Source organism: Homalodisca vitripennis, unplaced genomic scaffold, assembly GCF_021130785.1.
Source record: "Homalodisca vitripennis isolate AUS2020 unplaced genomic scaffold, UT_GWSS_2.1 ScUCBcl_4730;HRSCAF=11086, whole genome shotgun sequence".
In the NCBI taxonomy this organism is placed as follows: domain Eukaryota; kingdom Metazoa; phylum Arthropoda; class Insecta; order Hemiptera; family Cicadellidae; genus Homalodisca; species Homalodisca vitripennis.
The window spans coordinates 6860-22851 of NW_025780843.1; the positions used below are offsets into that span (position 1 = coordinate 6860).

At 44.1% G+C, this 15992-nt stretch overlaps 1 protein-coding gene across 1 annotated transcript; it reads left to right on the plus strand.

Annotated features, from left to right (window-relative positions):
* Positions 1–8205: 8205 nt before the first annotated feature.
* On the plus strand, positions 8206–8715 carry LOC124373048 (matrilysin-like). The gene has a single exon (XM_046831452.1). It carries the CDS (start codon positions 8269–8271, stop codon positions 8713–8715), a length of 447 nt encoding a protein of 148 aa, XP_046687408.1. The 5' UTR covers positions 8206–8268.
* The last annotated feature ends 7277 nt before the right edge of the window (positions 8716–15992 follow it).

The following is a 15992-nucleotide window of genomic DNA, read 5'->3' on the forward strand; positions in this document are numbered from 1 at the left end:
AAAATGGCTCGTCTCCGAGCATCCGACTATGAAGTAATTGAAATGTGGGAGTGTGAATTCAATAAAATAAAGAAAGAACAAAAATTGGATTATCTAAATTCTCTCCCCATCCTAAACACACTCCCGCTCAATCCCAGAGATGCCTTCTTCGGGGGAAGGACAGGTAATGCTAAAACCTTCCACAAGTGCGAGGACGGGGAAACAATTCAGTATGTAGACGTTTGCTCCTTGTACCCGTTTGTCAATAAGTTTTTGCCTTATGTTTTATCCCATCCAAAAATCTTTGTAGGTGACAAGGAGTGTAGAGAAAGAGGCATGGAGGCCGAAGGACTCCTAAAATGTAAAGTATCGCCTCCGCTAAATTTGTACCACCCCGTCCTCCCTACACGTATGAACAATAAATTAATGTTTGTCTTATGCCGTACATGTGGTCTAGAAATGCTAAACACAGACTGTAATCATAGCACCGAAGAAAGAGCATTGACAGGGACATGGACGATGCAGGAAATGAGAAAGGCTGTAGAGAAGGGGTATACCATCTTAGAAATGTACGAGCTTTGGGATTATAAAATCATTACTTACGAAGACGGTGGCCTTTTTACCGATTTTGTAAATAAGTTTCTAAAAATTAAACAGGAGGCATCGGGCTACCCCTCCTGGTGCCTCACAGAAGAGGATAAAGCCGTGTATATTCAAAATTATTATAAACACGAAGGTGTCAGACTTGACCCTTCCAAAATTGAAAAAAACGGGGGTCTTCGCTCTCTCGCAAAATTGATGCTAAATTCTTTCTGGGGAAAATTCGGACAGAGGGAGAACCAAACTAAAACTTCCATCATTAGAGAACCCGACGAGTTTTTTAAATTACTAACAAGTCCCGGGACACAAGTAAACGCCATTCAAGAAATTAACGAAGAGGTCCTCCTTGTTAACTGGCAGAACATAGACGAAGTCGGTGAATCCCTGCGAACCGTAAATGTTGTGCTCGCGGCCTTCACCACCGCACACGCTAGACTTAAGCTGTACAGTTACTTAGATCGAATAGGCAAACAAGTACTTTACTATGATACCGATAGTGTATTGTACATACGTAAGGAAGGTTCGTACAGTGTCCCCACAGGGGACTACTTGGGCGAAATGACCGACGAGTTGGCCGACTATGGTCCAGACTCATACATAGTAGAATTTGTTTCCGGAGGCCCCAAGACTTATGCCTATCTTGTTTGGTCCACTAATAAAAACGCACTAGTTGAAGTTTGTAAAATAAAAGGCCTTACTCTAAATTTAAAAACTAGTGAAAAACTAAATTTTTCAAAATTAAAAGAAATGGTACTTTCTGAAAGCAAGCAATCATTAGAGATCACTGAGAACCGCATTAGGCGTACTAAAGACAGAAACATAATTACCGTAGAAGAGACTAAAATGTTTAAAGTGACTGGACCAAAACGCAAACACGAAGGTAAGTATGAAACTCTACCATTCGGTTACAGTAAAAGGCTAAAAACTTACAAGTAACTACACTCTGATCCCATTAGTCGATTCGCTCGCATCTCCTCTGCTATTCTAAGTACACTCCTCCGATCCTCCGTAAGTTCACAGACCCGCCTTCCGCATATCAGTGAACTTTTTCAAAGTCAAGGTAATAACTCTTTGTTCATCTGACATGTTGACACTAACTAACTAACTAACTGACTGACTTATAAAGACGCACGAGCCTCATACTCCCCACTATCACCGTCACCAATCGCAAGCGTGAGTCCTGTTCCATATATTGATTTTTAAAGACTTGCACATGACAAGGCTATGCCCCGGACAGCTTCAGGGGTTCTGGAAGCGCGAGTGAATGAGACCTCTAAGGCCGGCGTAAAACCTGTAAGCCCTGGGGTCACGAATGAAGGTCACTGGCGCGGCCTAACAGCCCGTAAACCTGAATGTTGTGTGTGAATGAGACCTCTAAGGCCGGCGTAAAACCCGTAAGCCCTGGGGTCACGAATGAAGGTCTCTAAGGCAGGCCTAAACTCTGTAAGCCCTGGGACCTGAATGTTGTGCGTACGACAGAACCCCTGGAGGTACCCCACTGGCACGGCCTGACCTAGAGAGAGACTATCTTAAGGACTTACCTAGAGCCTCCAAGTATTTCAAGAACATTGCATTGTCCTCCTCTTCGTCGGAGTACCACCCGACGTCGTAGTCTTCTATAGGTCCCTCGAAAGGGACACGAGACCCTGATGCTGAAAAAAAAATCCGATACTCTGAGTATCTATCTGATTGAAAATCATTAGTAAACTTTTGAAACAAGTATTACGTACCTTTAGCGGTCGGCGATGGAGGCGGTGGCGGAGGAGGCGGTGGCGGTGGAGGCGGTGGCGGTGGAGGCGGTGACGGAGGAGGCGGTGGCGGTGGAGGCGGTAGCTCCTTGGCGAGGTACTGCCACAATACCACCAGCACCGTTGCCAACATTGTAACTGACTGACTGCGTTACAGAACGCGAGAGCTTTATGGAAGGGAGAGGTCACATGACCTCAAGTCAATGTCACCGGGGAGGTGCGAGTGTTTCATTCTAACTCAAACCATGGCCGAGTCTAGACCATTGGCCGAGTCTAGACCATTCCAACCACGCTCCCTGTTTGACCTCGCTAAAAAAAACCGTGGTCAAGCAGTTCCGTAATGACTTCCGTGCCCTTATGAATTTAGAGGTACCACGAACGGTCATGGACGCTCTCATGGAGGAGCACGGTAAATATGACTGCCTCAGTGCTGAGTGTGTACTGTACACACCACTTGGAGGTTCACACTCTTACTGCGACCTAACGTGTGCCATCACAGGTCTGGCTTTAGAACCTTACTTCCGGATGTATTTTGAAAGTCTACGCCCCAACGCCTCCATTATCCATTTGATAAGATACCGTATGACCCCCAACAGTTACCTTCTCGGTACGGAAAGAAACCTTGCGCTAGAGCCGGAAGTTTTGATCCATACGGAACATGTATATTACTTTTCGCTATCTAGCGATGATATTGAACATCTAGACAGGACATTACGCTGTAGGACTTGCAGAAGGTCTCTGCTAAAAAATGCGTGGAGAGGTAAATGCAACTGCCTCCGCTAAACCGTCTAAGCAACAAGGGATGGGACAGTATTTGATCACAGGGCGACAACCAGTTACTTCTGGATTGGCCCTCAAAATCAAATACTGTTTAACCTGGGCATCGAGCATGCTAGTTTTCGATGTGGGTGTTCCAAACCACACCACTTAGACGAATATAAATACCGGTATACAGATTATTTTTTCTTCATTTACAAAATGGACGCGATAGCGAAAGAACTGCACAAACCGGCTAGGCGTAATTACCCCAGACGCAGGGTTACGCTGAAAGGAATTAATGACCTGTATCAAGCCGACCTTGTAGAGATGATACCTTACTCGAGAGTAAACAGAGGTTACAAGTATATACTGACGATGCTAAACTGTTTCTCAAAATTTGCGTTTGCCGTTCCTATAAAGAACAAGACCGGCGCTGAAGTCGCGCATGCACTAGAACCTATACTGTCTAAACACAAGATGAAAAACTTTCAAACGGACCACGGTAAAGAATGGTACAACAGTCACGTTAAAAAACTTTTAAACAAACACAGCATTAACCATTACTCTACCCAATCACATTTGAAAAGTTCTATTGTGGAACGTCTAAACAGAACCCTGAAAGAAAAAATGTACGAGAGATTTACGGCACACGGTAGCTACGAGTGGTTAAGTATTTTACCAGACATAGTCAAGGAGTACAACAGTAGTGTGCACAGGACAATCGGTATGAAACCAAAAGATGTTAGACGAAAACACGTAAAACAGATTCTCGCCCGCATAAATAAACATAATAAAGTGGTTAAAACAAAAAATCCCAAATTCCGTGTAAGCGATCAGGTTAGAATTAGCAAATACAAAGGTGTATTTAAAAAAGGATATCTACCCAACTGGTCAAATGAAATATTTACAATATTTGCGATAAAACCTACAAAACCTGTAACGTATATATTACAAGACATAAGAGGTGATATTTTGCAAGGCGGTTTCTATGAACAGGAACTGATAAGAACCGCAACAGGAAATGCCTATCTCGTTGATAAAGTACTCCGGCGGAAAGGCTCCAAGGTCTTGGTGCGGTGGCGCGGTTTTGACGATACTCACAATAGCTGGGTAAACTCCAAAGATATTATTAAACCTAAAAAAAAGAAAGTAAATTATAAAACATGATGCAATACCGTGGAACCGTCATTACCAAAATGAAGCTCGTAAAGCAAGCCACGACGTTTAACGTCCACAACATGGACGAGTATATAGGTAGCGGTTTAAGTCGCAAAAACAAAAACGGTCCGCTTTTACCAGACTCGATAAGAGGTTTAATTGTAGGTCCTTCAAACTGTGGTAAAACAAACGTATTATTCAATCTGATCACCGATCCGAACGGATTACGATTCGAGAATGTGTACGTATTTTCAAAGTCATTGTACCAACCAAAGTATCAATTACTGGCTAAAATGATACCGAAGGAAGTAGGGTATTTCGCGTACGACGATAGCTCCCTGGTCATTAAACCGGACGAGGCTAAGGAAAACTCTTTGATGATTTTTGACGATATAGCTTGCGAAAAGCACGGCAATATCCGCAGTTACTTTGCTATGGGGAGGCACAAGAACGTAGATACATTCTATCTCGGTCAAACCTACAGTCACGTACCGAAACAGCTGGTCAGAGACAATGCAAATTTCATAATACTCTTCAAACAGGATGATATGAATCTACACCACGCTTACAGTGATCACGTCAATACCGATATGAGATTTGAAAAATTCAAACAGTTGTGCAGTATGGCGTGGAAGGACAAACACGGTTTTATCGTCATTAGCAAGGACGATGACATTGATAAAGGGAGGTACCGAGTAGGTATAGACAGTTTTGTTCAAGATCTATAATGGTGAGGATCTACACTTATAACGACATCAGAGGGTTCTCGGACCAGAGACTCCACAAAGTCAACTCAAATCTGTGTACGTGGTACTACCCGGACAAGAAAAAATTTTGCGGTAATTACTGTAGCAGACGACCACCACACGGTTTCCTTTTCAATAGAAGGTGTTGGAGACACAAACGCCAAGGACAGTACAGTGCAACCATTCCTCCTGTAATTCTGTTAATGATTTCGTCCAGCGAACGGTTTTATAACCGCGATATCTGGATAGAATTTTTGAAAAAGAGCCAAGAGAAAGGTGTACCGTTTGAACTCGTTGTATACCACGAAGACATGTTAAAGTGTACTGTGCGGGAATCGCAGAACCTCTTGTCCCGATTCAGACCGTTTCCAGACCAATTCGGTAAGCTTGTACCGTTGAGAAACGCACACGGCGGTATATACTTTGCCCAAGTCTGTATAAAGATGTTGGAGTACGCTTGTAAAGTCCCACACACCTCACGTTGCATCATTCTCACGGAGCGAACTATACCTATTAGGAAACCCGTTACAATCTACAGACAAGTACTGGCCTCGAAATGCTACAGCGACATCAGCTATAACGTGGCGTACGGGCCGGTCCCACGTGGACTACCGAGAGGCGAGAGAAACAAAGAGTTTGCGGCTGTAAATAATCTGTGCCAGAGCCTCTTTACTTCAGAATTTCTAAAGGTGGCCTTACCAACTGTCCCTATGTACTGTGAAATGTTCGGAATAAGTCTGATGGACGGAGTGTATAGTATTACAAACCGTGATCAGTTTGAGGCGTGGAGGAGATTTACAGGAGCCAATCCTTGTGAGTTCTGGCTACTCAACTCATACCTGATCCATATACACGGTAGGGTGAGGAACCCTATCGCTCGGTTAAAAGAGTACATGGATAAGACGGTAGAGAATGACAAGTACACGGTGGCTGAGATCCCGCAGTGGAGAGACGGATGGAAGAGAACGTTTGTATTTAGATCACGAGCGCAAGTGCAAATACCGAGATCAGTCTACTTCAGGAAACTGGGTACGGTAGCGTCACTTGGTGACATTATACACTACCTTAGAAAACACAAGAAACGCGCAATGTTTTTCAGACAAGTCGAACTACCGTAGTTTAAAAGTGTCAACTCAACACGGACACGGTCAGTGTGCAATATGGAGCCAAACAAGAAGAAGGTAAGATTTGACGACAGAGTGAAGGTTCATTTCGTTCCAAGATACGATGAGTGCAGAGGTATTGATGTATCACATGTTTTTGAGCAAATGAGGAAAGCGTATATAAATGTTAAACGGACAGATGGTGACATCATTGATAAAAATGGAGCGGAACGAGAAACAGCTTACAGCCGAGATATCAAAGTTGAGAACGGCCATCAGGCGAAAGTATAAGGAGTTTAAACAAGGGACTCTGTCTACCGAGATACGTCTGGAAAACCAGTACAAACCACTCCTGTCTGAACTGCGAAAGAAAACCAAGAATTCCGAAAATATAAAAATCGAACCTGAGGAAGAGCAGCAGGAGATAAAAGAGGAACTCTTCTCTCCCGCTGTAACATCATCTCCGAGAGTACCCGCTTACTTACAGGACGACGAAGTGCTGGAGACTAGTGATCCACCTTTACCCGAAGCAAGCGATATCCTTTCCACCGCTAAAGGACAACTAGAGGCTTCACAATGGGTGGAAAACACATTCCAAAATGCACTTACAGTCAAGTACATGAAGTCACTGATGAAGGACATTCCCAGTCAAAGAAAGATTGATTCCATATACGGACCACGCTATGATAACGGCACACTAATGATTGGAAACAAAGTGTTAAATTTCGATAGTAACGGCAGTATAGTCATAGATGATGTGTACTACAAACCTACGAAAGGTCTGTACGAATTGGTCTTTAAACGCGCACCGTTACATTACGATGAAACTGATTTGGTCACTTACAAGGATATATTGAACAGGACACACGCTCACAAAAGAGGTTACAATTATAAAAGTACCATAAACCGTAACAAATCGACAAAATACGAACTTGTCATTTCAAAACTATTTCCCAAAGCTTACTCGGGCAAAGGCTTCAAGGACATGTCAAACCCTGATCCCGTGTATTACGACGATCCGAATGAATTGTGTGAGAGATTAAAGGTTTTAATAGGTTCAGCTGAGGCGGGTAATACGGGTCATAAAAACGAAATTATAAACATCGTGGAAGAGTTGAGGGAGTTGAAACTCATTCGTGGTAGAGGAAATTCCAGGTATAGAGCATTGGTATAAAAAGTAAAGGATGTTCTCTTAGATTACAGTTTCAAAATGAGCGTGGACAAGTTTGGTCGCACCGGTGGCGAGACCGGTAAAAGAGGCCCTCCTGGGGTCGGGTTTCGCATAACGGTAGACGGTGATTACGATATCAAGGGCAAGCGGTTATGTAACGTGGCCGACGCCCAGCAGAGTCTAGACGCTATAAACCTGCAGACCTTGGACAAGAAATTAAATGGCACTAAAACAGATATGACCCGGTCTATGCTCAAGACACTCAAACTCGATGCCAGAAATAACAGAATACCTAACGTAGCTAACCCTACGAACGAAGCGGATGCCGTCAATTTGCGAACGCTAAATAAAAGAACATTAACGTTCGATACTGAGATAATAGACGCTAAAAAGAGAAGAATAATCAACCTGAGCGATGGTGAAGGATTAAACGATGCCGTCACTCTGTCACAACTACATACTCTTACACCTATGAAGAGTATTAGAGATTCTACCGTTACTTTCAATAATTTCAGACTCTGCAGCGTTGGATGGCCAGTCGAGCCTAAGGACGCTACGACTAAACGGTATGTAGATAGTCGTATACCCCAAATGGGCAAAGACGGGCATTGGAGTTTTGGACATAAGCGTCTGAGCGAGATTGAAGAGCCTCTATACGAGGGTGAAGCTGTTAATCTCAAATACTTTCAAAAACACGCCATGACCAGAGCGGTGCAAGATTGGAACGCGCAAACCGGTAAAATCACTAATCTGAGAGATCCTACCGACATGAGTGACGCGGTGACCGTGAATTACCTAGTGAGAGTACTGAGCGAAGTCTATTACGGTATGTACAAACTACTGGCTCCGACGCTGGACGCTATACACTTAACCGATAAAGACGAGTGGATCAGGTTCAACATTGTCAACCCATACTTTAGAGACCCGGTGAGCAGGGTGGTGAGATCGAGATATAAGTAGGTTGTTGACATTTTTACCGTCAGTTTACTTTAGAACCTGGCGAGATGCGGTTCTCGGTATTAATTCTGTGTGTAGCTCCTCTGATAGCTGCTAATAAAACTTTGTTGTACTTGGAGAAATACGGCTATCTCAACAGCAACGAAACATCGCTGACTAACAATATTAAGGACGCCATTACGAGGTTTCAGGAGACGTTCGGACTACAGGTGACCGGATATGAAAACGAGGAGACGCTGAAGCTGATGGACACACCCAGATGCGGTAACTCGGACGAAGGCATAGCCCCGTTTTCCGTGAACCCATTAGTTAAATGGAACTCAACTCGGGTCACGTGGAACATGATTGGCTCTGGCATCCAGTATGCCAACATCGTTGAGAGAGCGTTTTCCTTGTACTCCAAGCACTCTGCTCTCGAATTCCGTAGAAGTTACAGTAATCCCACTATAATGGTAGTGATTTCCCCTAAGAAACACGTGGCGTACTACCTTTAAAGCACTTGCAGTTACGATTTTGACGGTCCGGGCGGTGTTCTCGGCCACGCTTTTCTCCCTCGACCGTGGCTGAACCAATCGGATATACACCTTGATTTCGAAGAGGACTGGGACTTTACAATGAATATACCCGCACCGGAGAAGACTTCGTTCTTTACAGTGATGGTCCACGAAATAGGCCATGCTCTCGGTCTTCAGCATTCGTCTGTGTTACGATCCGTAATGTTTCCGTCCTATTACCAGCCATCGGGTATCAACAACTTGTACGAATTTGATTTGGACAGAGACGATCAGCTTGCAATTCAGGTTTTGTACGGACCGCCTGTCCCCTCCTCCTCCTCCTCCTCCTCCACGTCCACTACAACATCCACTACAACATCCACTACTACTACGACAACAACAACATCAACTACCACTAGGCCTACCACGCCTACACCTACAGAATTGGACATTTGTAATTTACGGCACAAACTCAACACGTTCTTAGTAGTGAGAAACAGACTGTACGCGTTTTACGGTAAATACGTTTGGATACTCAGCCTGAACGAAGCCCATAGAACGCGTGAAGAGTTTACCAATCCTCTGATAATTACAGAGTGGTTGACGTTCTTACCGTCGAACTTTAATAATGTCTCAGCCGTGTACCAGAGACCGGACGGAGACGTAGTCATGATTGTGGACAGGACTTTATACGTTATAGATTACCCGTCACTTAGACTGTCCAATCAAAGACCCATTAGCAGAATCGTACATAACAGAATTAAGAAAGTCAATGCAGCGTTAAACAGTAATATGGGTAAGACCTACTTCTTTGTCGATGACAAGTTTGTCGTAGAGTTGAACGAATGCACCCTCACAGGCACCATGTTAGGGATGACCTCAAGCGTACTCCCAGGTGTTCCAGGATCTATAAAGGGTGGATTCAGGTATATAAACGGTCGTATTTACTTTATAACAGACAGTTACGTGCTGGAGTTTGACGAGTTTACCGGTACTGTCACGAAATCCGAGGCGGACATCTTCGACGTACTGCAGATTACTTGTGTGCGTGAATCGCTACTCAAACAGTTGTATAAAGTGATACGGTATATAAATGGCGAATCACAAGCGTAAATCAAACAGAGTGAAACGAGCTGTCAAGCGGGGCAGAGGTATAGTGACCAGCACGCTGAGAAACGCACTGCCCGCTGTAGGCACCATAATAAATCGTGCTGTTGACGCTTTACCAGTTGAGTTACACCTCCCCGGCGGTTTTCGGTACTGTGGGCCAGGCACCAGGTTGTCTGAGAGACTTGCACGTGGCGATAAGGGTATTAATAAGTTGGACGAATTCTGTAGAATCCACGATATAGCGTACTCGAAATATACGGATTTGGAACACCGGCGAGAGGCCGACAAAGAATTGGCCAGAAGAGCTTGGCAAAGGGTGAAATCAGGAGACGCTAGTGTAGGAGAAAAGGCTGCGGCCTTAGCAGTGACTGCGGCCATGAAAGCTAAAACAGCGTTTGGGGGTGGGAGAAAGAAAAAAACAAAGACAAAGCGAGGGAGGGGTAAGTCAAAAGGGCGAGGTCTCTACCTGAAACCTTACCCAAAGAGGGGAGGTGGTGGTGGGGTGAGGAAAAGGAAGAGGTGTTGTAAAAAAAAAAAACAACAATCTCGATACCGATAAAACCTCTAACAAACCACGAATTGATCCGTTACGCGAGGTTACTCGATATTCCGAACTTTCGAGGTGTATACATGAGGGACACACTGCCCAAGACCCCGCGGCTGTACGAGTCGGCCATAGTAAATCTGGACAGTTCACGAGGTGAAGGAACGCACTGGGTCTGTTATAAGAAACTAGGAAATAGAGTGTACTACTTTGACAGTTTTGGTAATCTGAGACCGCCGGTAGAACTCGTATCTTACTTTGGGTCCGGTGTCAGTGTACAGTATAACTATGAGCGTAAACAGTCTGATGACTCAGTAGTCTGCGGACACTTGTGTTTGAAGTTTCTAGCAAATAATGTTTTCACTTAGCGGTGTGGCCCCGCACGTATCTTGTGAGGTCTTTCCACCAATGGATTTGAGCGATGGGGAGTACGAAATCGGCCTAATTGACCTGTCCACGTACTATACAATTCCGAACATTGAAAAGGGTGTAAATGACAAGTTTCACTACGGAAACGGTAAAGAGATAGTAATAGATGAAGGGTCGTACGAAATTGAAAACATCGAAGAATATATCAAGTCGCACATTGACGGAGGCGTGACGTTCAGTCTTAAGGCAAACAATAACACTCTAAGGTCCGAAGTATCGTGCAGTGAAGCGATACATTTCGAAATATCGGGATCCCTAGCTCCTGTACTAGGTTTCACCGCGAAAATGCTCGAGCCTAATAGAGTCCACATGTCCGACCTCCCCGTCAGTATTATGACGGTAAACACGATACGTGTTGAGTGTAATATCGCCCGAGGATCCTTTCAAAACGGTGTAGAAGGACACGTGCTGCATGAGTTTTACCCTGAAGTCGCTCCAGGGTATAAAATAGTCGAGAAACCGAGCACAGTCATCTATTTACCTGTGAACGTCCGTAGGGTGAACAATATAGCTGTCTCTCTCAAAGACCAGACCGGTGAATTGATAAACTTTAGAAACGAACCGTTATCGTTACGTATACACATAAGGAAACGGCAATGGGCCTAGTATTTAGAGAAGTGCCGTACACCGTTCCCCTCATTCGATCACAAAAGACCGCGGTGTTAACACCTAAGAACATCAAGTTTATTAGATCGCTGGGTTTTAAGTATGGCTCTGCTATCGATAGAATCGGCCGTCGAGTACGATGAGGCGATAACCGGTTGGGAGTTTCACTCTCACAAACCGTACGCCTCGTCAACTCTAAAGAATAACGACGAAATCAGGATTCCAATCAGTCAACAGGATATAATTACAGCACCGTTCGAAAGCAGTTTACACATCAGCGGAAAAGTGCGTGCCAAGAAGGCAGATGGGGCCGCGGCCAGTGTTACATTAATAAACAACGCTATTGCATTTTTATTCGACGATATAAGGTACGAGATCGGTGGTATAGAGGTTGACAGGGTGAAAAATGTAGGTATTACAAGTACAATCAAAGGACTGATTTCCATCAGGAAAGAGGAGGAGGCTGGTCTCTTGAATGCATGTTGGCTAGGTCCGGGTGAAACCGGTCAGGCCAGTGAATTTACATATTCAGTGCCTCTAAAACTGTTGCTGGGTTTTGCCGAGGATTATAAAAAGATCGTGGTCAATGTCAGACAGGAACTGATTATCTTGAGGTCGGCTACCGACATTAATGCGGTCAAAAGCACGGATGCGGTTAACCTCGACTTTGAAATAACCTCGCTCTACTGGCGTGTTCCACACATTACTGTATCCGACAGTTACAAATTGAAATTATTGCGTGTTATTGAGAAAGATACTCTGATTCACCTGCCGTTTCGGTCCTGGGAAATTCACGAATACCCCTCTTTACCACAAACGACTCGTCAGAGTTGGACGATAAAAACGAGCTCTCAAATTGAGAAACCCCGCTACGTTGTTTTGGCATTTCAGACAGGAAGAAAAAATGATCTGAAAAAGGATGCGTCTTCTTTTGACCGTTGCGACCTGACAAATGTAAGACTGTATTTGAATTCGCAATATTATCCTTACGACAATGTCCACGGTGACTTGTGCATTTTTTACGAGATGTTTACAAGATTCCAAAGCTCGTACTATCAGAAACCGGGAGCGCCTACCGTTGATTTTGAAAAATTCAAGTCCCGCGCACCGCTCTATGTGATTGATTGTTCTAAACAGAACGATTCGATCAAGTCGGGACCAGTAGACGTGAGATTGGAATTTGAGGCGAAAAATAATTTTCCGGCAAACACGACGGCGTACTGTCTCCTCCTGCATGACTCCCACATGGCGTACACCCTGCTTACCGGTAACGTAAAACGTATGATGTAATAGTGGTGGTGGTGTGGTGGTGGTGGGGATCGTGGTGGTGGTGGGGATCGTTAGGTATAAATTGAGCGACTCCTACGCCGATGTACATTACCTACCCAGTGTTGAACACTCTCGCAACGATGGCGCGGTTATACATTCGCGGTTATAAGGAAGAAGAAGAGAGGAAAATATCGGGACACCTCGACTGTACTAATTTTACATCCTATACCGACTTTTACGATGTTAAGGACTTTACCAAAATTGAACTTCGTTTTGAGGTAAACGATGAGCCCGAGGCCTACGACACGGATGATGAGAATAGTCCTATTAAACAGGCTCTAAATAGGTATAGGCAGGGTATAAAAGCCGGAGTGTACACTTCCTTGTGGAAGCACGGCAAGATGAAGATATGTAAATACCTCGACTGTGCTAATTTCACACCTAATAGCGCGTTGTATGATGTGACGGGTTTTGACAGAATTAGGGTTAGATTTTGCAGAGAGGATGATGTGAAGCTGAATGGGTATAAAAAGGGTATAAAAGCCGGAGTATACGCTTGCTTGTTCAAGGACAGAAAATTTAAAGGGTGTAGATCCATTGACTGTGCTAATTTAACATCCCATTGCGACGTCTGGGATGTGAGGGATTGTGACACAATTTATGTCTCTTTTTTGATAGATCCTCTCACATACGAACGGGAGGAGAAGGTGGAGGGGGAAGCACCACCTGCTAAAAAATCTCATTGGTCGGAATAAACTCGTCTCTGATTGGTCTTAATTTGGAGGTTTAAAAGTATATAAGGGGTACTGTGGAAGGTACGGTCATACAAGACCGAGACCGAGACCATGGAGGACCCAATCAACGGCTATGGACCTGGAGCCTACGAGGATCCCAAGACGCAAGGAGCCTATAAACTCGTTAACGGGAATTTTTCTTAAGTCTGTTTACTTTATTGATTGTGATCTTTCAAAGTGTGTGATTGTGGGTTTTGTTAAAAACCGGGGTGACTCTCTCGGAATACTGTTTAAGGGTAAAAAGGGTTGCGTTTATTGGTCATTCGATGTGTTTAATGAGTTTTCACAACACTTCAATAGCATTAGTCTAGCCTTGGAGACCTTACATAGGTTTTACGTAAAGGCGGATGGTGGGGAGGATATCAAGGTCATCAACGTATTTGGTAAGCAATGTGTGTTCATCTACGACGGTGAACATTCATTAACGCTTAACAAACACGAGTGGAATCAGTTCACTGCCAACATCCCACTGATGCACATCGTATTGAGAGATCTGTTCTTGATTGAGGAGCCTGTTAAAACCGCAATTGAAAACAGTGACAGTGACCTCCTCCCTAGTCACATAGCTCACAGGCTGTCTCTCGAAATTGAACTTTTCAAACGGTGGCCAAATGGAGGCGATAGTTGAGTTTCACGCTTTTAAAGATAATGACAATCGATTTATTGTAAAAGAGTTTGTAATAATCAGTCATCTCTTTCGTGCACACATCGTATTCAAGCCTCCATACGATAAGGGGGAGTTAAATTCTAAAATGGCCAGAACCGCTCGGTGGCTGGAGCGCCACTTTCACAACATCAAGTGGGAGGAGGGTGGTATAGAGTACGACGAGGGGATTATACGAGCTCTGTGTAAACCCTTTGTCACTGTATATACTAAGGGGTTAGAAAAAGTTGAATTTTTATCTAATTTTCATAATAACGTAGTTGATAGAAATATTGTAGATAGTAAGGTGACTATCGTTTCCGATACTCACTGTATTCTGCCTCAACATAATAGTGGCTTCACTTATGCTTGTGCTTTGAAAAAAGCTCTAGAGCGGGGCGGGGTGAGTGAGTGGTAAGCTCCTAAGGCAGGCCTAAACTCTGTAAGTCCTGGGGCTTTCAACTGCTCTTACGGCAGGCCTAAACTCCGTAAGACCGGGAGCAGTTGTGTGTGTGTATGTGTGTGACAGATACCTCTATGGCAGGCCTAAACTCCGTAAGTCCAGGGGTATGTACCTCGCTCTAGATGCTGTAAAATAAATAAAAATAAAAAATAAAAAAAGTCTTTGCGAGTGTTTTACGAAAAGTGTGTTACATTGAAAGGCTTCTCCGAGTAAAGTTACTTGTTACACTCGCGAGGATAAAAAAAAATAAAAAATAAAGTATAAAATAAAACGTATCTCACCGAGAGACAGGGTTTCGGCATTGAGTTGAGAAGTCCTGTCATTGGTGAGGTACAAAAAAATATGTTGGGAGGTAGCAAATTTGTCATGGAATGGCTACCACCTGTGATGAGCGATGGTTGGGGCTCATCACCCGAGAGGTTAGGCCTACTGGGGATGCTCTCGGTTAACAAAAAGAACGCGCCTAAGACCTGACCTCATGGGTGGTGTGGAACGAAGGTCACCTTGTACCAGCACATGTGACAGGATGCGGTCCGGCTGCATATAAGCAGAGGACGCGTGTGTATCCTGCACTTTCCTATCATGTCCGACTGTGAACGTTTAGCCATAGTCTGCTTCCTCATGGCCACCACCATGTTCGTGGTCATGCTGGGAGTACTGTGTTGTGCCCCTAGAGCCAGGATCGGGAACACTACAGTGTTGCTGTTGATTCTCGCACTCCTGAGTGTGGTATCAGCCGGCAGTGAAGACGTAAGTCATGTAATAATTTCATGTAAATGTTATACTGTTTTACTGATGTATTTAGTAATGTTCGATTAATGTTTAGGAACAACCCTCGACGGCGTCTACAAACGGTTGGACAGGGGACGATGATGGAGCCATAGACTTGGTACGTTTATATCCAACACCGTTATCCCTACACTTTAATGAAATCTATTACTGATACAGAATTATTTGCAGACTCGACCATCGACATCGCGTGGTGGTTGGTCGGCGAGCGGGTGGTCTCGCAGAGGTCAGGAAGTGAGTGTTTGTTTCGTGTTTGTTTTCTGTTGTTGTTGTTGTTGTTGTTGTCTAGCACATGTATCGCATAACTTATAAATATTGTTTTAGGACCCCGTCAGACCCCGCAGTGAGCCGGTACCCATTCCCACTACGGTACGTAAAATAGTACTAATGTTGTTTTTTTTTTCGTCATATGACAGGTTTTTTCAATTTTTACATCCTCTGTATTATTTGCAGACGGCGCGACCTATCTGCGTGATAGAGGATGTCTTTTCGTTGGCTCCTCACCGTTTCAGGCCTATTGTGAGTTTTACTGTGATATTTTACGTGTTACACTTTACGTATGTACTACCTTAAGGAATTTATGACTAACGGGTTTGTTTGTTTGTAAAAGAGACGTGTGGAGGACTACAT

Coding starts and splice junctions, on each gene's coding strand:
- LOC124373048 (XM_046831452.1), top strand. CDS start 8,269: ATGCGGTTCTCGGTATTAATTCTGTGTGTAGCTCCTCTGATAGCTGCT.